Source organism: Pocillopora verrucosa, chromosome 2 (genome assembly GCF_036669915.1).
Source record: "Pocillopora verrucosa isolate sample1 chromosome 2, ASM3666991v2, whole genome shotgun sequence".
In the NCBI taxonomy this organism is placed as follows: Eukaryota; Metazoa; Cnidaria; class Anthozoa; order Scleractinia; family Pocilloporidae; genus Pocillopora; species Pocillopora verrucosa.
In genome coordinates, this window is record NC_089313.1 from 5270445 (window position 1) to 5291759 (window position 21315).

At 38.1% G+C, this 21315-nt stretch overlaps 2 protein-coding genes across 2 annotated transcripts; both read left to right on the top strand.

The window, feature by feature from the left end:
* The first annotated feature begins 640 nt into the window (after positions 1-640).
* On the top strand, positions 641-7234 carry LOC131776045 (corrinoid adenosyltransferase MMAB). Its single transcript, XM_059092187.2, has 9 exons — positions 641-762; positions 1132-1172; positions 2106-2199; positions 3050-3110; positions 3275-3347; positions 3959-4056; positions 4507-4571; positions 6191-6250; positions 6789-7234. The coding sequence occupies exons 1-9, from the start codon at positions 647-649 to the stop codon at positions 6874-6876; spliced, it is 696 nt and encodes a 231-aa protein (XP_058948170.2). The 5' UTR covers positions 641-646; the 3' UTR covers positions 6877-7234.
* A 3502-nt stretch (positions 7235-10736) lies between these two features.
* LOC131776081 (somatomedin-B and thrombospondin type-1 domain-containing protein) lies at positions 10737-19963 on the top strand. Its single transcript, XM_059092224.2, has 4 exons — positions 10737-11289; positions 16066-16248; positions 16548-16659; positions 17975-19963. Exons 1-4 carry the CDS (start codon positions 11001-11003, stop codon positions 18252-18254), a joined length of 864 nt encoding a protein of 287 aa, XP_058948207.1. The 5' UTR covers positions 10737-11000; the 3' UTR covers positions 18255-19963.
* Positions 19964-21315: the final 1352 nt, after the last annotated feature.

Consider the following 21315-nt stretch of genomic DNA (forward strand, 5'->3'; position numbering starts at 1 on the left):
GTGATCATTTCCTTTATCTTGTGACCTTAATGTGAGAGTCATTGTACATTATACATTGTAAGGAGAAAATAAAAAGTAGTCACTCTTAGCCTCTATGATTCCCCCACTCTCTCCAAAGAAAAAGAGGAAAATACTGAAGATATTCCAATGGAATTACCAACTAAGAAAACTATATTCCATTGTTATTTTGACAGATCTGCAAAGCTTACAATAAAATTTAGCTGGTGGAGAAGGAAGTGTTGTTTTTTTTTCCTTGGTTGCAAGACACTGGGGCAGAAGGTTCAAACCTATTGGCTTCTGTTTGAGTTATAATATTTTTAGGTGTTATAGTTTGGACATGGGAACTTTCATCTTTCTCTTTAGCAATAACCATATTCCTATGGAATACCAAAGCAGGGGTGTAGCCTTTTCAATTTGTTTTAGGTTTGTTCCCTAAGAAAGTTCAATTTTTTTTAACATTTGCGAGGGTCACATTATAAAAGTAAAATAGGCAGGAATAAGAATGTAGACCAGGTGCACGGGCCTATTGGCTGGCTACGTCACTTAAAGCGCAGTTGAAGTCTGTTACTCATACTGCATGCTGAAGTGATCTGGGTACTAGATTACAAATGATGATACTTATTTAAAGTCCTTACCTTAATCAAAGATGGCGGCTCTTCTCACCTGTAAGCGCCTTCTCTGCCCCTCATCTTTTACATTCCAGCTGAGAAAAATGCGCAGTATTTTACTTACAAGTTTTATTGCAAGATGGAGCTCATCGAGGTAGTATGCTAAAATCAATTTATTCCATTAATGATTTTATCATAAAGGTGATTGATCTTAGTACGACCTTTGCCGTGCGACTAGTTCTCGTAGGCTGACAAAACTCGAGATGGTCGGTGGTCTAAGATATCGCATTAGGAGATTGACGAGTTGGATTTTAATTTCCAAGCTTAAGTCCTGGAAGGATCACTATGTTGTATTCTTTGGCGAAAAAAAAATTCACTTTCACACTTAAGAGCACCACGACTGTGCATCATATGAAATGTTTGGGCCGTTTGATCTTTTGACCTGAAATAGTGTACATTATTACAAAATTTTGTAAGGTTCACATCATCATTGTAAGCTACAACCTCTTCGTTTTTATGGCAGCCCTGTAGGACCAAAGATATATACCAGAACTGGAGATACAGGTAATTGAACATACACCAAAATAATTACGGTAATTTTCCCATACTTAATTTGAACTCATGGGTAGAGCATATTACACCAGAACATATCACAACATGCTTTAAACCTGTGATGAAATGCACCTGCTTAATATAAGGCACAATGCACTGAGTCCACTATGCTATCATTTATTTTTCTCATCAAGAATGATATGTGCATCTTAATTCCTGTTTGGCCATGTTTATGATCTGCTCTTAGAGTATGGCTATATTGAGGAAGATGCTTTGGCCTCACCTGTGATCAGGCATTCTTTTTATTCCAATGAGAACACCATATCGCAGGCTAGCTGTAACCCAGTGATTAATGCACAAGAGTGTAGATGGAGAGGTCTTGGACTTGAGCCCTGGTTTGTCATCCACCTTTTCATGGTTATTCACTCTTACATAACCATTTGTCAGCAAAGATTATGGGATAGGTGGATTTGGGGTGATAGGCACATTTAACCCTCAAGCATTTGATTTCTCCTTACCATATTGCTGCTGAATCCAACTTAAAGGTTTAGAGAATAAAGGGAATGATCACCAACTAAAGAAACTCTTGGTTTTTTAATAAATTCTCCTTGTCTTGTACAAAAGGAAACATATAGAGAGCACTATGAAGAATATGCATACTGATGTCAAGCTGTAAACAAAGAATTGATTGCTTACAATTGGTTACAAAGTGCTCCTCAAAATATGTCCCAAGGTGCCTAAATTTTTTAAATCTTTAAACATTAGAATTGACCTCAGGACCATTACCATAAAACTGTAATCTGTGCAACCTTTGGGTTCCCTCATTGCAAAATTAATTCATAAAGGTCTGTAAAGTGTCAAAGCAAACCTGAGCAAATCTATTGGGCTAACACCTAATCTTTACTAAAAGTTATTATTTTTTCAATGGGAATATTGATTTATCAGGTTACACAAGTACATATGGTGGAGAGCGTCGTGCAAAAACTGACCAACTGTTTGAGGCATTAGGAGAAAATGATGAATTAAATTCTTTCATTGGGTAATACATTTGAACACCTGCTTTTTACTCTGTACATAGTATGTTTTACACATTATATTATTTGAAGCTTTATTGGATATGAATGAAAGGATAGGTATAATTTCAATGAGGGGATTCCTCAGACATTTCTGCTTTTTGTATGGCTAATTAAAAAATATATATTTCTTATTAGACATTTTGGTGTGCAGTATTGCTGAGTATTTTTACAAGTTGTGCCATGTTTTGATGGGTGAGTGAAAATACCAACAATGAGTTAAAATACTATTTATACTGCACACTAAAACGACTAATAAGTTATTTAATATCCAACTGGTTCATTTGATATGCATTTCATATGAGGTAGGAAAAGCAAAGCAGATAGAGAAGCCTAGCATGCCCAGCAGATTGGTGAAATATTTTAAGGAACTTGATTTTAATGCAAAGTCTGTCCAGTTGTTACCCAGGCTTTACCGTGATGTTAAATGCTTCTAAATATTCTATGCCTTAATTGCTGTAGTCAATTTATTCAGATGTAAATATGTGAACTCATTTAATATTTCTCTTTTTAGAAACTTATTGAACATTTTTTAAATTTTTACCATGGTAGTTGTGTTTTGTAAGTAATGTTAACCCTATTTTAATGTAGTTTCATGTTATGATTATTTTCACACAACCCCAAAAGCTTTGAGCTTTAAACCCTATCATGTTTAAGTAAAGGATATTACTATTATGACAGGTTTTTTTTCACAGTACAAAATAACCAACTGTTCAGTATCAAGGGATATTTGTACGCGACTCATATGTTATTTATACCTACTCTATTTAATGCAGTTGGATAACAATCAAGTTTATTGGCTTTATTATGTCGTAGACTAGCAAGTGAATTCTGTGAAGAAGCAGGGCATAAAGATGTTGTAGAAAAACTCGAGCAGGTAATGACTTTATTTGCTTTGCAGACAATTAATATGTTAATGGGATTGACCTGTAGTTTATTCTGATTTAACCCTTTGACCCTTTCACCCTTTGACCCCTCTTGTGTGTAACAACCCCTTACTTGCATTTCACAGAAACACTGCCAATTTTGAAACCTCTACAGATTCAGTGCATTCTGCAGGACATTGGTTCAAATATTGCAACACCTCGACAATCTTCATCTGAAAGGAAAATAGGTAAGAGAAACACAATATATTAATCATATGACATAGAAGATTTGTTAAATCAGCCTGATGCTCCTAGGTTATCATAGGGACCTTGAAATGGACAGCTGTAATGGCCAAATTTCATTTTTTTTAAAACAAGTTGAGGAAAAATCGGTGGAGGGCAACCACTTTTTTGCAAATTGACTGTGACATAAACCTAAAATAAAGTATACTTATTGACTGAATCGGAGGGCCAAAAAGTAATATATTTGGCTCATTAGGTCATGATACTATAACTTCTGAGAATTCTTAATCACGCAGTTGTACAAATTGAGACAAAGATGAAGAATAGTAGGCTTTAATTTTGTTTTCACTAGGTGAGGTTCCCACTTCCTTGTTTGGCTTTTCTCTTGTTCTTTTGAGTATTTTGTAATTCTGTTATTTTCATTGATGTTTCAGATATAGCTGTGACTTGTTTTTCAGTGGTGTAATTGCTCAAAAATATAGGCCCATTACACAAAAATTAGCTTACACACAATGTTGCTGTCAAAAATGTTCATTTTGGCTCCATTTGCAACCTTCTGCAAGCTGTATGTTAACTTTAAAATAAAAAGAATTATTTCTTTGTTTTGATTTTTCAGAAAAAACTAAATTTAACCAGGAGAATGTGAAAACTCTGGAAGAATGGATAGATTCCTATCATATGCAACTTCCTTCACTCAGAAATTTTATTTTACCAGTGAGTGTCAATCTGATTTTACTGAGTGGCTAGAATCAACTTAAGTTTAATTTAAGGAACATAGCTCGCTTATGTTTGGTAATATGTACATGGAAAACTTGAACATGCTCATTGGTAGCAGATGGGAGATGTGGTTGGAGAAGTGCCCCGGGCCTTGGGTGTAGAGTTGTGTTCTTGGGCAAAACACTTCATTCTTAAAATGCCTCTCTCCACCCAGAAGTATGAATAGGTGCTGACATGTTGTCAAGGAAGCCTGATGAAAGGCAGAAGAAACTTAGCAAACAGTAAATAATTGTTCATATCAAGTAAAATAATAATAGCTGCCAAGTCAGTTATTGATTAATTGATCTGTTCCTGAGATTGGAAAGCATGTTTAGTTTACCTGAAATGTTAAGAGTAGTAATCGATGAGGATTTTGTTTTTGTTGTTGTTGTTGTTGTTGTTTTTCAGTCAGGAGGGAAAAGCAGTGCAATGTTACATGTAGCAAGATCAGTTTGTCGTCGAGCTGAGAGAAGGTAGGCTGTTATGCTAATGTAATTTCTTTGCTCATTGTTCTCTCATGCCTATATTCAGTTCATTGGCCTGCATTGTGTGTGGGTTTTTCATTTGAAGGGGGGGGGGCTTGATTAAAATAAAGACAATATCACCACAATGAGCAGCGGAGGTTCTTCCGTCCCAAACCTCTTGCGACTTCATTACTAATTTTTGTGGATACACCATTCAATGCTGTAAAGCACATACAAAACCTATAGCCATGCTGGCTACTATTGTTAGATTCTGTATTCAAAAGATGAACCTTTTGAAAGGCGTAGTTGATCTTGTGTTATTGGCATCCACATTTGTGAACAACCACATGACAATGGTATATGAGTACGTAGGAAAAAAAGCCAGTCAAAGTTTTGCAGTGCGGCTGTGTTACTGGTACTAAAGAGGGTAAGTTTCTAAAGAAACTGTGGTGCTACGTCGGTGGAAGAGTATAACAGGGTAATTTAGAGTTATCAACTGAGTTGATAACGTAAATTGGCCACCGTATAGAGTTTTAAAGCTGACGTTTCGAGCCCTTCGTCTATGGCTTTGACGAAGGGCTAACGCTCCAAACGTCAGTTTCGAAACTCTTTACGGTTCCCATTTTACGTTATCAACCCAGTTGATAATACAAAATTACCCTGTGTTACTACCGTAATTTCCGGTCGTTTACCCGCACGGCCGATTACCCGCACCGGCCGATTATTGCATACGGCGAAAGAAAAAGTCAACAGATTACCCGCACTGGTGGATAACCCGCACGTTATGTTATTCAACTTTTTGGTGGCGAAAACGTGACATTAAGGTGATACATTTCAGTCTTTTAAAAGTTGTCTGATCCAACTTTCGAAAACTTGAAAGCGTCTTTGTCGAGTTTAAAGGTCAAAGAAATTCAGACGCGTGCACAATTCTGTGTCAATATTAGCATGTACTTTATTGATAAGATTATACAGTAAAAACACTAGCGGACCATGCCCAAATCTCAACGTTTCATAATTGACAGAATGCGAATTTGTGGTCACATTTTGTGCGAGCGATCGTTCGGCGACATATTGATTTGTTGAAAAAAAGCTGGGTGAGTATTAGAACTTGAATTATAAAGTACTGTCGGCGATTTCTGAAAAAAATCGATATCTCCGGTTCTATTGGGCTTAACAAGTCCCTTAAAACGGGAAAATTCTCTTTAGCTCAAGCTAGTGTTAAATGGAAATTTGTTACTGATGCGCCGGATATCTTTGGATTATTTTTGTCACCATCAAGGTTTTGTTTTCACGCGTGCCGATAGCAATTTGTTCGTCGCGCAACTAATTATGCGTGAAATAAACTCGAGTCGGCATCATGTTTTCGTGCCGCTTTGCGGCACTCTTAATACAATAAAATTCATTTGAGAGGTGGAAACGCATGTTGGTGATAATTTTTTTCAATTCAACTACCACTAGATTTTAAAATTGTCACATAACCCGCACCTCCCTATTACCCGCAGTGGCGCGCGTTTAATGCAAAATCAACAGATTACCCGCGGGTTAACGACCGGAAATTACGGTAGTAAGCCGAAGAATAACTCTATACAAAGTTTAACTTGTTCTTTGGTTGTGGTTTTCTTGTGTAGAGTTGTTCCTTTGGTCCAGAGCGGAAGCGTAGATCCAGAAGTTGGAACTTTCTTAAACAGGTGATCTTAAGAATGAATTCATATCTCCGATTTGTCTTTGTCAGGAGATTCAACGAAAGTAATATAAGTTTTTAACAGTCGGAACTAAGTTTGCCTCCTTTACAACCAAGGGTGAGTTTGTAAAGAAACTGTGGTGCTGCGTCGGTGGGAGAATATAAAAAGATATTTTGGTTTTATCAACCGAGTCGAGAATGCAAATTGGCCTCCGTGAAGAGTTTCCGAGGCTGACGTTTTGAGCATTAGCCCTTAGTCATTCGCTCCGATGTATGGCTAACGCAGGGAACGTCAGCTTTAGCAGCTCTTTACGGCGGCCAATTAACATTACCAACTCAGTTGATCAAACCAAATCATCTTGCCTCTCTTATGATTGATTAAGTTGGTTTTTTGCTGAACTTCCACCCTCAGTGCTGTGACAAATCAGACTGGAATCTACCTTTTTTTCGTTTTTGCGGAGGTTTCAACCCTATTTTAATGTAATTCTCTGTGAACTCAGTCCGTAATGACAACCGTTTTTAATTATAGTCTTTCTCTTTCCAAGGCTAAGTGATTTTCTCTTCACCACGGCGCGATTTGTCGCCAAAGAGGAAGGAAAACATGAGAAAATATATCGTCCAGTTCAAAGATGAAGTGCTTGGAAATTTGTGAAAATGTCCCGGATAAAAGTCGGACTTCACAGCTTCAGGATCGCGGACGGGGTTTTGAATTGGATAAATCCTCAAGGAATTAGAGCAGTTATCAATTAAGAAACTGTCGATTAAGGGAAAAAAAGTAAACTTTATGAAAATAGAAAGAAAATAAACGCTAGCTGAGTTTACAACAAATTGTGTACTTTTGTCATTCGTTTGTTGGATGACGATCTTGTGAAAGAAAGAAGGTGTACCCATTCAGTTTAAGTTTAAAGTGAGAATATTTATGAAGTCGTGAACCCAAGTTCTATTTGTATTCGGTTCCTTTTAAAAATGATGATTAAAAAAGACTATTACATTGAGCAAGATTGATTGATACGTCATTGTTCATTGTAAGTTTTTGTTAGAGCGCTTTGCGATTGAGTATTGTGAACATAAAATCAAAGTAATCACAACGGCCAATCAGAAGTAAGGAAAATACTTCAAAGAGCCAATGAGAACTCAAAGTAAAACCAACCGAACTGCCTAAAGCGCGGGAAAACGCGGGCGACCAAGTCGTGATTGGTTTCAGTTTTGCATCTGATTGGTCGAGAGGGTGGTACGAGTTTTCTGGACCGTTCAGGAAAGGAAAACTGAAGCAGCATCAGATTACGTTCGACATTCAACTGAAAATTGCTCTATTATCAAGTGAAGAAAATAACCAGATAAGTAATTAGTGGTTCAAGTGCGTCGCACTTGTGTCCTCATCTCTTAGAATCAGAGCGCATCTTCAAAACCTTTCTTACTTGTATATCTTTGCCTGTGTTTCTTTATACCTCAATTAATTCCAGACGGCATTTCAGCGCTGTTGAAGTAAAACTTACTCTCAGTAAATCAAAATTACAGACAGCCAAGAGTGCAAACATTGGCAAAACTCGAACATCTTTTCCTAACGGGTGAAAACTTAGCATCGCAAAGGGAAGCATGACCAAGTTTTTCAGTAAACCCTGTATTAATACACATGAAAAAATCACGCGCCTCTGATCGGCTGAAAACAGGTGCATTTTTCATGTAACATGAGTGCAGTTTTACACGAGTGCAAAGTACAAATAGCGCGTGCGCTATAAAAATTTCGTCTGTCTAGACTTTCTGTAATGTCTTTTTCGCGTTAATTGTAAATAAATAATTTCATGATTTCTTGTGTAATTTGGTTTAAATAAGGAGTTATAAATTTTTCAAAGACTACAAATTACACTCGCCCTACGGGCTTGTGAAATTTTGTCGTCTTTGAAAAAGGTACTCATGCTTATTTACTCCAAATTGCACTCGAAATCATGTTATTTCGTATACTAAATTGACCTTTGTAAATGCGGCGATTCCCAAAAACCTTGCTTTATTTTTCCCTTTAACCCTCAACACCCTCACATCAGTATCTACAATTAATTTACCCTCTTCAAGCTTGCCAGTAGCACTCTTTTGTCAATCAAAGTAGATTACACACTGGTCTCTGGCACAAGAATCGCTGAAAAACATCTTCATCTGAGTCTTGTCCGGAAACCAACGAATGAAGGGACCCCTCTCCTCACACGTGTTCCTTTACTCATTGTTAAACAGCCAGCACGCATGGTTAGCGCGGTCTTATGATCAGCTATATCTGTTGGGAGTTATTAGCATTCTGTTGTTGAGAGAAATAATAACTTCGCCGAGAGTAGGTAGTTTACACACTCGCTTTGTTCAAGTGATCGGATGAAATGTGGTTTCAGATTAACCTCGTGGAAACAGTTGTTTTGGTTTTTTTGGATTTGAAACAATAACGGAGAGTAATTTCCGAAACCGCCAAAACCATGCGTGATTTCGAAGTTTGCTCCAACTGCGTTTTAATACCGCAGCATTTTCCTTCACGCGTCTTTGTCTCAAGCGGAAAATTTTTTCGAACACAAAAGGGAGCAGTAGCGGATTAACCTTCAAGCTTAGTAGATACAGTTGCTTTGTTCCGATTGTTATTAGTGTATATGGACGTGCGTTTGTCTAAACGTAATCACTTTTGTATCAAAGGGAGAAAATGAGTCAGTGAAATTTTTGTTTCTTATGTTTTTCTTCATCGTTTTTGTTTTGGCTTTGACCCACGCTCGTGACAAAATGAAACATCTTTCTCTATAGTCTCTTCTAAGGAAATGGTGCACTTTGGCGGTTCGGAAGTTACCCGCCCTTTTTTTGAAGTGACAGAGGAAAAAATCCCAAGCAGCGTACAGAGACAATCACAAGAGATACGTGAGGGGTTTTGTGGCCATCACAAAACTGGAAAACCGACCAAAACGGATTTTCATGAAAACCGCGACACCGCCGCGAAAACGGTGATTCATCCGAGGTGAATGGCGCTACACAACCGAAAAAAAACATTTTTATACTTAAAACTGGTCTGTTAAAAAAGAAAGAAATGAAAAGCCACTGTAGAGTAGATTAAGAGCACCAAAAAACCCCAAAGTCAAAGTCACACATGACCAAAACCGGAAAGGCGAAATAATTTAACGCCCCCTCATTCTATTGTGAAGCGTACCTTTGCTTGTTCTTCAATGCGCAATTGAACTTTTTCTCTCCGTCGATTTATCTGTGTGATCTATTATCTCGTTAATCATGTCATTGACTATTTGAGAACTTTCTCGCAAGCTGAAACAAAGCAAAACAACCTTTGTTTTCCTCTATTTTTAGTCATTTTCCCAATCGACTGCTTATCTCATAGGATCAGAGACAACGCTCACTACATTAGATTTCAGGCTCTGAGCCAAAGGTTGGGCCGAGACACTTAAAAGTTACTGTTCGATAAGGACGTTAAGTGAAATCAGGGTTTGCCACTATTGCTTGGAATTGAAAATTTTGTTCCGCCAAAAGATTTTACGATGATCTTTACATGTTGTTCAACGTTAGCATTTTATAGTTCGAATGGGGTCCAAATCTTCTGTCCAGGCAAGGTTCTAAGAACCCATTAAAATTTGCGGCGCTGCCAATGTGGCTTCGTCGTTCAGTTGATAGTAGCGCCCCACTTATGTTTGGGAGTCACAGATACAGATCCCATCAAAGCACTTTAGGGCTTCTTTCAACGGTAGCTTTTATAGGCTTCACTCGCACTTCAACTAAGATTTTATTTTCGAGACGATATTTCGGTATGAAAAGCTGCTGAGAATCATATTAACACATCCCTCCTTCTGACAGACTATCCGAAAAGTTTATTGCCTCCCTTGAGAGTCAAAAACTGACCCTTTCATGAGTTGAGTGACGAAAAAGCAATCAAACGTGATGACAGTGATAAACTGATGAAACGGCAGTGAACTTTATTTTAAAGACGATGAACAGGAAAACTCACTCACCTTGAAAAATTTAGAACCCTCACGACCAGCAAAATTTGTGTAAAGTCATTTGTGAAAAGTGGTTAAAAGCTGTGCAATAATGGAGGATTGTGTTGGAGAACATTTAACTGATCTTTAGGAATCGCACTTTTTTGTCACAGTCTCACTGTTAAGTGAATTGTCTACACAAAAACTTGCTGATTACGTTTCTTCAGTCATAAATAACTTTATTTTGTTGTAAAACAATACTTGGTACAACCTGTAGAACGGACCCCCTACAGAAATCCACCATACCTAGGCTCGCAGATTGTTCGGGAAGCCGATTTGTAGCACGCTATTCTGGGTAGAACTTAACTTAGCGACTAAGTACTAAAAATGCCGGCGTTTGAAACGGCTTTACGACAAGCCGTATAAAGAGGCTTCATAGAGCGCGGACATTGCCAAGATTCCTCCATTTCCCGCTTAGTTTTAAGCACCCCGTAGTTTGTTGAAAAAACAAAGTGACGTGGTTAATATAAGGCTTTGAGTCGGTGTGATCTGTCAGCCACTTTTCGCGTGCTGTCAACCCACGGCGCGCACATAAGTCTCTTTTTGTGCCCGAAAAAACCCCTCTGTCACCGTGAAATATTTTGGATCCTGGCACTTTGACACGCTGCCAAGGAAAAAGAGAAAACATTTGAAACTTCCGGCGTGACAGCTCGGGTCATCCCCTGATTTTTCGTATTTGTGTTAAATAAGACGGCTACTAAGATTTTCTTCCAGACGTCCGGCTCGAGCGAGAGCAACAACACGTTTAGAGAAATGGACCGCACGAAACGCCAAGGTTTGATGCTCGTTCTGGCGCTTAGTATTTCGCTGTGTTCATTAGCCAACGGTGCCTGTGTTCAGGAAGAAAACGGAGGTCCCGTTCATTGCTGTGATCAAAGAGAACATGGCGGTTCTCTTCAATGTTGCGGCGGCAGAAACAGCAGTTGTGGCATGGAGGATTACGTTCATAATACTATTTGCTACTGCGATGAATTCTGTGAGACGGCCGCGGACTGTTGTCCTGATTTTGAAAGTGTGAAGAGACCATGCGGCTGGGGAAATGGTAAGTGGCTAGAATTCTTCTCGCTTTGTTTTGAGGATGAAGGTCATTTCACAGCGATGTAAGTAGAATTAAGCAGGGTCTGATTACAATTTAGTCTAGCTATGGGTGAATCTCCGCTCGTCAAAGCCTCGTGATAAACCCAAAGTATCCTTTTTAAACCCAAAACGCGTCATTACATTCTGTTTATCTTACTCTCTTCTTACATTCGCTTGGGCATATTATGTGTAGTCTAACTTGGCCGCGAGTCACTATTGTTACTTGATCGATAAAATCTAAGCACTTATGGATGTTTTGAGAGATAAAAATAACGGGAACGAATGTACGCAGGCTGATTTGAATGTAGTACGTAGGCGAATCAAACAAGTACTGAGTATTTTATCTTTATATCGGAAGTTAAGACAATTAACCATGAATCAAAAGCACTGAGGGTTTGTTTAATCAGTGATGCATGGAGGAAGCTTTGTACCTCATGCATGAAAAACGTGTTGTACTCGTAAAACCGGGGATTTATTTTGAAAACCTGACTCTTGAGTACATGCAAATAGGCATGAGCACGGCTGCATGTTCAAGATCACTGCACGCGTGCGATATCCGTACCCCTGCGCTTTAACGTCAAAGAACGGGGTTATAGATATCAGCAACTGCTCTCGAGTCTTCGTATCTACGATATCACTTTCACCAAATGCGAGCCTTTTCAAAGGCAACTCGATTTTATCGTGAAAACCGTGTGCGCTTAATTTTTGGGGATAATCTGCTGATCTCGACTTGAAAAAATTCCCTCTCTGCAAAATTAAACGTTGCAAAAATGATTTGCCTCATACATTTGAGTTAAAAAAAAAAAAAAACATCACGTGCTAATTAAGGGCAATTTCTCATTCTCCGTGTTCCGAACACTCGAAATAACCATCTTCAGATCATCAAACGTGTCCCTCCTCTAAGAAACTAAAAAAATAAGAACACTTAGACTTAACACCAAATTCATTCCAATGTTTGGCTGTTTAACCGAAATTCACAAAAAGTTTTTCTCAAGAGATATTTCATTCATCTTTAATGTGTTCCCACAAAATGCAAAAAAAATCGGCAACGAGCAGAATGAAGCTTCCGCAATATTTTTAGCTACCGGTGGGCGAATGCATCTTGTTAACTTGCAGAATTGATATTAAGTGGATATCATAAACTGAACAATCGTAATATAATTTTTTCCATGTGTTACCATCCAGTTGCAGTCAAAACATGTACCTCCTCTACTATTTACAATTAGTCTGGTGAATGACCTTTTTACCCGGCAAACACTGGAACAACAACAAAGAGACATTCCTGGAATTAAACAGTACAAGAATGAAAAAAAAAAAGAGAAAGTTTTGAAGTTGTTGTACCAACTTGTACACTAAGAATATTTTCAAAACTAGACGATTGATATTGTAAGCTCATTCACGGGCCTGACCTTGTCGCGGTCAAGCCACAAAGTCTCTAATTTTTTGGCAGCAGATATTTCTTAAAAGGCCAAGAATTTTTTTGCAGGAGAAATCTCAACAGTTGCTATAATTAGAAACTTTTGCTTCTCCATTGTTCTTTTATTAATCTTTTATCATCAAATTTGGACTTGACCAGAAAATTTAGTAAATCCTTAAATCAGTGCTCTTTAAGACATGTCGAGAGAGTTCTTTCGGTGTCCGGTTTATGAAAATTAATCCTGTTTTTATTCAAAGGACAAACACTCTGAAAAAAGACAGTTAAGGAGTTTATAATGAGCTTTTCGGAATGGCTTCACTCGCTAAAAGGACATCGTTAACAGACCTTAACACGCTACCGTTGACAGCGTAATATTTTTTAGCATTCGTCGTTTTATTGGACTGGACCAACGAAACGGTAATTGCCACATCCCTTTTCTCGACTTCTTTTGAATTTGTGACGCCATTCACCTAATTTATTTTTTCCGTTATTAATCTTGGTAGTTTACATGTGACATTATATTTATCTCTAATTAAGTGGGATTAGACCAGATTATTGTATACTTATTGTAGAAAAGCCCATAATTCGGCTTAAATAATTAGATACAGTCGTCGATTTTTCCAGCCATCTCGCTCTTTCATCTTTAGATTACGTTCTTAAAATCTTTGTCGGTAAATATCAAATTGTTGTTTTAATTCTTGAAGAAGATGTTTGCTTTTCAGCGGTTTTCAGTTTTGGGAGACACGCTTCGTGCCTAAAAAGGATATGTCAAACTTGTATGGATTTATGAACTGACTAAACTACTTGTTATCATCCTTTCTCTATCAATGCTGTCTGATATGGTTTCCTTTTTGAAAGTTTTAAAATATCCGAGATCAAGACACCAACAGTTCTATTAATAGTAAAGCTCTATATGTTTTCAGTGGAGCTAGTACTGACTAACTTAATCCCCCACCCTCCCCTCCCTCTCAAATGATCAGTCTCTCATTCATCCTTCTGTTAACCTCCTCTATCTACATATTGTCCTCAGTTGTTTGATTATCTCAAAACCATTCTCTGCTTCAATTCGTCCAAGACATAACAGAAACAGTCAATCTTCCTAGCCTAAGATAAACCCTCACCAAGTGAAGATGCCATAATTTCATCGCAATAGTTCTTGATGATATAAACTTCTTCCAGAAGAAGATCTCTTTCTTCGCGGATAAACTCACGAGAAATGCAAAGTTGGTATAACTGTCGTGACATAAAGTCGGGCGATTTTCACTCACCCTGGTACAAACTGAACAGACTAGAAATTCCTCCAGTACCATATATATTAAATAATATCAAGAAATTTGAGAAGAAAGCGAAGACAAGCGAACCCACCCGTAGAAAACGTCTCCTTCTGCAGCTTCCCCCCACGTAGCTCAAGCCCTATGAAAACACGAGTGGAACTTTTCCAATGACGAATGACTGAACCCAAAACTAAATACATAATAAAACTGAAAACATTAAGTTTTTATAGGCTTTTTGTTCATATAAGAAACTGAATATTTTATTTCTACGAAAATTTAGAGCCTGGCAGCGCATGAGGTATCTTTTCTTTCATTGCTGATGATCCTTTGTAAAACAGCAAATTTTAAAGGCGAGGTTAAACTGTTCTATCCCCCCTCTCCCCTCTTCCCCCCTCCCATCTTCCAAATATATGCAGGTTAATTCCGTCTGTTTAAGGTGGCGACATACTTCGGATTAATTTGTAAAAAGTGGATTTTAAAATCTAATCTGGTAATTACCTTAACCTTTGCAGATGTGTGGTATCGATGAAGACCTTGTAACTAAGAAAAGATGCGGCAACCGACCAAAAAATTCACGTTGAAAATTAATTAGGCATTTTTACAATAGAATCTTCACAAACAATGGTCACATTGAAAGCTCTCGAAATTCTTAATCACTCGTCATTTCTTTGGAAGTGTTTATGGTTTCGCTGTTCATTGTCTTTTCACATCTGAAACGCACAAAACAACGCAAATCTTCGTTCATGAAATGATCGGAATTCTGTTTCATTCCGGAGTGCTTTTGAGCGTGATAACTGAAAGTAATCCTTCAATGAGTGACATAAATTCCTACTCCGCTTTCATCGACCGCGACTTAAAATATGCACATAGTTGTTTGGCGGGCTGCTCCAACCACAAAAAATAAACGCTATTGCTATCATAGAAACATTCCCGACGGTCTTAATGAAATCCATAAGGAATAAGCCTGTCCATAATTAATGCCAAGTGCCTTGATAAGCCTCTTCTCTTTAAATACCCCTGAGCTACTTAAGACCCTTCTTGAGGGCAGGAATGGTAAATCCTCAGCACTATTGTACTGTCCCAAGATCTCATTGATAATTCTCCTTACTGTCTGCCATGAAATTCTTACAATGATTATTCCAGGAATTTAGAGTTGGATCAACTAAAAGGTTAACCCTTAACCCTTAGGTCCCCTTATTAATCATTCCCCGTCTTTTCATCACTTATATGCTTGATTTTGTATTGATATTGTGAGAAGGAATTTTTGTCTTGGTCACTCTTTAGAGTTTAAGGGTTAAAACTAATTAATTTTTTCTCTCCACAGGCCTACTGTTATAGCCTACCTATAAATATTTGCACTCTTAGTTTTTTTTTCCGGTTTTTTTCCGTATGAATCGTGCCTTGTATCTATTTAAAGAATGGATTTGAGAGTTATCTTATCTATCTTACTTCTTAATGACGGATTCTGAGGAATGATAAATGAAGTCTGGGTATGGTTTTATGGTTCTTTAAGTTCAATGGAATTGTGCGGATTCGTGCCCCTCGACTGGAACTTGTTGTTTCCTGCGGCTTGTGCGACAGAAAGTCACTTGAATTAAACTTAAAACGAACATTTTTCTCGTAGTAGACCGAAAGTTTGAAATTGGGGAATATTACTTGCGTTACGTCCTCGGTTTTAGCTGGGGCATATTCGATCACATGGTCAGTTAAGAAAAATCGAGAACGACCACAAATATTTGAGGATTATAATATCATTATCATTGTCATGGATATGGTGATAACCATTATCTTTAACGTCATCGCTATCGTCATCGTCGTAGTTTATGTTAACGTTGACCTTACCGTTATCATTATTGTTATTATAACTTTGTTCTCAACTTCTGTTTTGATATTAAACTCAATCAGAGGTTGCTATGAAATACAACAAACTTCATGCTTCGAGGCGTAGGTAACAAGTAACAAAAAATGGACATTGGAAATAGAAAAGTTATAATGAAAACTTCTATTTTAAACAAAAGTTTTCAGTAGTTTTCTTCAATTTTCTTGGCAGTGAAACAAGACTGCGTAGTTTCTCCATGGTCGGATTGGGGTCCCTGTAGTCCGCGATGCGGCATAGGCTTCAGACGGAGGACTCGGACTGTGACATTCCGACCAATGAACGGCGGAAGAGAATGTCCTCCGCTTATAGAAAATAGTGGATGTTTTACAAAACTTTGTGGAGGCAAAGAATTAGGTAAGGAAGCTTCTGGAATTTCTTCTTTTTTTATGTTATGTCTTCTGCTTGGAAAACAAAAATTAGCCATACAATGTAAATAGACAAGGCTTAGTTGGATTCTGCAACATCGTTATCTTCTGACTGAAAGTTATAGTTTTAGACTTAGACTCAAAAATCGCGAAGAATGCTCGAAAGTCCATCTCACAAAACGGCGTTAGAGTTTGCAGGTTAGGGCAATGTAAGGAAGAACGTCGAGTACTTCCTGAGAAAAACAGAACAATTGTAGTAGATACTTAAATTCATATCTCCATTTTCAGGTTTTGCAAGAATTTTACCCTATAAGTTCAAGAAAGAACGCGCTCCTTCAGTGTGGGACAAAATCCTACCAGCGCCAAGGGAAGAAGTGAAGACGACGGAGGCACCAAAGAGGTGATGGGATTTTTTTTTTGTTCTACCTGCAAAATTCTTTTGCCATTGTCTCGATCTCGTTGCTTTGCCCGTTATAGTTTGCAATTTGGAAATTGGTTTTTCTTTTTGCAACTCGAAGATTCAACTTAAAATAAAACTGGCTCAAATAAGAAACGATTTAAAGAAACTGCGCGACTGCAATGGCTGATTTATCACGGTAGCTAATACTGGTTGTTAATGGTAGAGGCTGAAGCTATCGCGTTACTGTATAATGTTTCCACGGCATCATCAGGGAATGAAAATATTTTGCGTTCCACCCTAACTTTCGTAGCCAGCAGAACAGGCGCATTTTTTGCGTTTTTGAGCGAACGGAGGCAAGTGCCAGGTAGGCGTAAAATGCGATTCACGCGCGAGGGAGGAGCTTCTACCCTCGCGCGTACCTAACGCTTCGCGCTTTGCCTTATTCGCCCCAAAAACGTGAGTTTATTGGTAGTAAGGTAGACCCTAGCTTATCCCTTAGAGCACCTCATATGCACCTACACTCTCCAATATGTCATCTTTCTTTGTATACCTTTTCATTAGCATTGTCTGCCACTATATCACACCACAATATAGATAGCTGTACAACAAAAATGTTTTCCATCCCTGATGACGCCGTGGATCTGCGACAGTTTGGAAGCTTATTTTCATTATTGAAACCATTTCACTATCAAGCTGACAGAATTATGCACGTATTTTTAATGGTTCTTACCGATGATCTTTCGAAGGACAGACGCATAGGTGACAATGGTGGTGATAACATCACCCACCGTAAAATTGAATATTTTTTTCCTTTACATGATAAAAAGCAAAATGCTGCTAATGATGACCTCATCTATGCGTCTGTCCTCCCATAGATCAGCGGTAAAAACCGATTAAATGCGTGTAGCATTCAGCTCAGCATATGATTTTAAATTGTTACTGAAAGACAACATGCAACGGTTACTGTAAATATATTTCTGTAAGTAAGTAAGCGACTTTATTTAACTAGGGTAGTCCATAGGGGCCCTTGGGAATAAAGACATGTGCAATTTATAAAATCTAAAAAATTAGTACAATTTAAAAATTTCAAATTAGAGTAAAAATTATAAAAACTCTAAAGAACATTTAAAAGGCTAAAAATATACTAATATGACAAAATGATTATAGATTTCCAGAGGATAAAATTACAAATAAATATATTTAATTGTCAAACTTTTAAAATTACTCAAGGAGGGGGCACTCTGGTAATGGTTATCTTCGTACTATGTTGGATTATTTTGAAATTCTAACGAAGCTATTTTTGTTCTTTGTGTAGGCCAAGCTATTGTATACATTACAAGGTGCACTTCAAGCACCCGCACTGTAGAAATACCTGGGCAGACAAGCTTGACCCACAGACCCCAATCTGTGTTGAGTGTCAAGACGAGGCCATGAACAAGCACGGAAAGTGTAAGGGCCAAGGGCTTTTTGGGGATGTGACGTTGTGGGAAGCAGTCGACCTCAAAAGCTGTTACGGTGGCTGGCTGAAGATTGGGCCAAAGATTCCCAATTGTACGTGCCAAAATAAACAATTCAACAATTTTATATTTATATAAAAGCATTAGCAGTATTTAGCTCATATAATCAACAGCTTGCTTCATAAGGTCAACCGAGATGACATCATCCTGAGCTCACAGTTCGGAGAACGCTGATACGTAGAACATTCGATTTTAGTTCCAGTCTCTTTCGACGCTTTCTGTTGATTCCATTGCAAGGCCAATGATTGAATCAAACGGCATTCATTTTAATTCCACTTTTAGAGACGCAATCCTTTCGATCGGAGCCATGTCTTGCAAGGTTGTATATAACCGAAAGCTAATTTGTACCGCTGATTTTAAAGGATCGCGGCTCTGAAGACGAGACTGCATTCATCGCGCTAATATTTTGCTCGAAGTCGATTTGCTTTTTAATTAGTAATTGCCTGGAAATTATCTAACTATAATCATCTTAGAAGGGCTTTTCTTGTAACGGCCGTTAAGGGCAAAATCAAGAATTATGCAAAATCGTAAACTAATTCTCATCCGATCGTAAAATCTTGGCTAGTTTTCCTGGTGATAAAATTTAGGAATTTAGGAGGCAGACTAATTGTATATTTTAGTTTTAGCTTTTTTTGTTTTATACGTTGTAACGTAAAAAAACACTAGCAGCATCTAAGCGTTGACAAATTAGAATCTTAAATTAACCCGTGTAAACCGCTAGACCCAGTTCCCCTGAAACTTTGTTATTTCCCTGAGAACAATTTTCAATTGGGCGTTGAAAGTATTCAAGGTTTACTTAACTTTTCTCTGTGATTGGTCCAGAAAACTCGCGCCATTCTCTCGTTCTCTCATTGGCTGTATAGGATATTTTCCATTCTTCTGATTGGCCAATGCGGATCCTTTGGTTTTGGTTTTGTGACACTATATCGAAAAGCGCACTTAAACCCTTAAATTCCCAGATCCATTAAGTGATTCACCTCACTGTTGGCCATACAATTCTTAAGATGTTAGTTTGGAGAATTTGGTATTAGATCAACTAATAATTCCTTCAAGGATATTTTTCTTTCCTCGTTGATATTTTCCTTCGGTTTTGGTTTTACGACACTCTGTTGCGCTCAACTCTTTACTCCCTAACATCAATATACATATTCTCCGCACTGCTCCCTTTACATTTCCTAAGGTGCTGACAAGGAGAATTTGTTCAAACATCAAGAGCCTGTTTAGTTGGTGATCATCTCCTTTATTCTCATGACCTTAATCTTTCATTCAGGGGTGATATTGTTAGGAGAAGATGTTAGTCACTTTTAGGGGTTAAAGGTTAACTATTAAAACAGCCCGGCTTCTCCCAAAGCAACACCCCGCTCAGAACTGTTCCTTACCCCCCTGTGTCCTTAACTCTCAGGCACGCCTTAACCCTTTACATCCTAATATCAGTATTCATATTCTCCATACTGCTCTCTGTACATTTACTAAAGTGCTGACAAGGATAATTTGTTAAACAGTCAAGAGTTTCTTTAGTTGGTGATCATTTCCTTTATACTCATGACTTAAATATTTAATTTGGGGGATTACTATAAGGAGATATACGATTTAAGAACTTTTGGGGAGACTCACTGGTTTACAGTTCAGAGGTGGCAAGGGTTTACGGGTTTGAAGTGAGTTAGTCAAATAGCATACGGCTTAAAAGTAGTTCAAGTGATCCATGCAGATTGTAATTGATTGCACTGTACAATCATTTTGCTGTTATTGTTAGTAGAGATACAATTTTAATAAAGTGAAGAACTGAACACTTGTCATTATCGGTTACACAACGTTTATTCGCTCGAGAGTGCATAATATCTGTATGACACAACTAATCTAACCTTTCAGCTGAAGTGACTTTTCTTGCACCATTTGAAACAAACTGCCAAGCTACAAAAACAAATGCCCTTTCAGCTTTCCATCTTTTCCTCCCTGCCTTCACTACTTTTGCGGCCTTTTTGCCATCACTTCGTTCACAAGCCCATGGTTCGATCAAATTTTTTTGGTGAATACAAGCAAATGAAGCTGGTTAATATTGTCTATCTTCCGATCTGTGCTCTCTTGTGGAACTACTTCTTGTTGGAAGTGTTCAATTGGGTGTCGATTGTAATCTAGGGTGCTTACCCCTCGTCTAGTGATTGGTCCAGAAAACTCGCGCCTATTTTTAGGAACGTTACGCGAAATCCTTAGCAAAAAGCAATGAAGGTGATTTACCGTGCAGCTTGAAAATTTCACGAGTCTATTTTTCAGTTCAATGCTTTTTTGTCTTTGGCGAAACGAATTTTTCCAGCTCGAGATGACAGCAATTTCTGTCGCCACTGTTCAGTTAGAGCAATTTCAGTTCAGTATTCCGGGTTTGCTCTGGTTTCACTCGACTTTGCTCTGCGATTGATCTAGAACACCCGCCCTATTCTCTCTACCAATCAGATTTAAAACTCAAAACAATCGCGACTAAGTCACTCGCGTTTTCCCGCACCTCAAGCATTTTTCTTGTTTTCCAATTTCTCATTGGCTAATGATAATGGTAAACTTTTCTGTGAATGGACGCTGGAATTACTTTGTTCTTGGTTTTCCGACACTCAGTTCAAAACTTCTCCATACAAAGGGAGCTGCACAGTACTGATTCGTAGATGAGTAACTCGAAATAGTCAGACCACGAATGATGCAAACTGACAATTCATTCACGTGCGAACTTTTTTACTTGACTCCATGTGGTACATATTTGCGGGATCTTTTTCAGCGGGAATCTACATTATCGGATCGATGAATATCAGATTATAAATGTCCACGTTACGTGGTACTCGTTGACATGCACGTGCATCATCTCCTTAAAATCTACGTTTATGAGCCCCAAGAGCTATTGTAAGTCACAGAGGAAACTCCATAATGATGTCAGCGCAATTTGGTATAGGGTGTCGTTTTTAAATTACCATTAGTCATGGTCATTAGCTCGCGTTTTACGTGAGCGCACGGCAAAACTTTTGGCCTGTTGACAATCCCTACTTAGAGGGTTGCAAAGCATGGGGTCCTGATCCCGTTCCACGCACGAACTTTAGAAAAATTTACGCTTCACGTGTATATTAAATAGTACTTCACGCGTCCTGAATTTAAAAGAGGA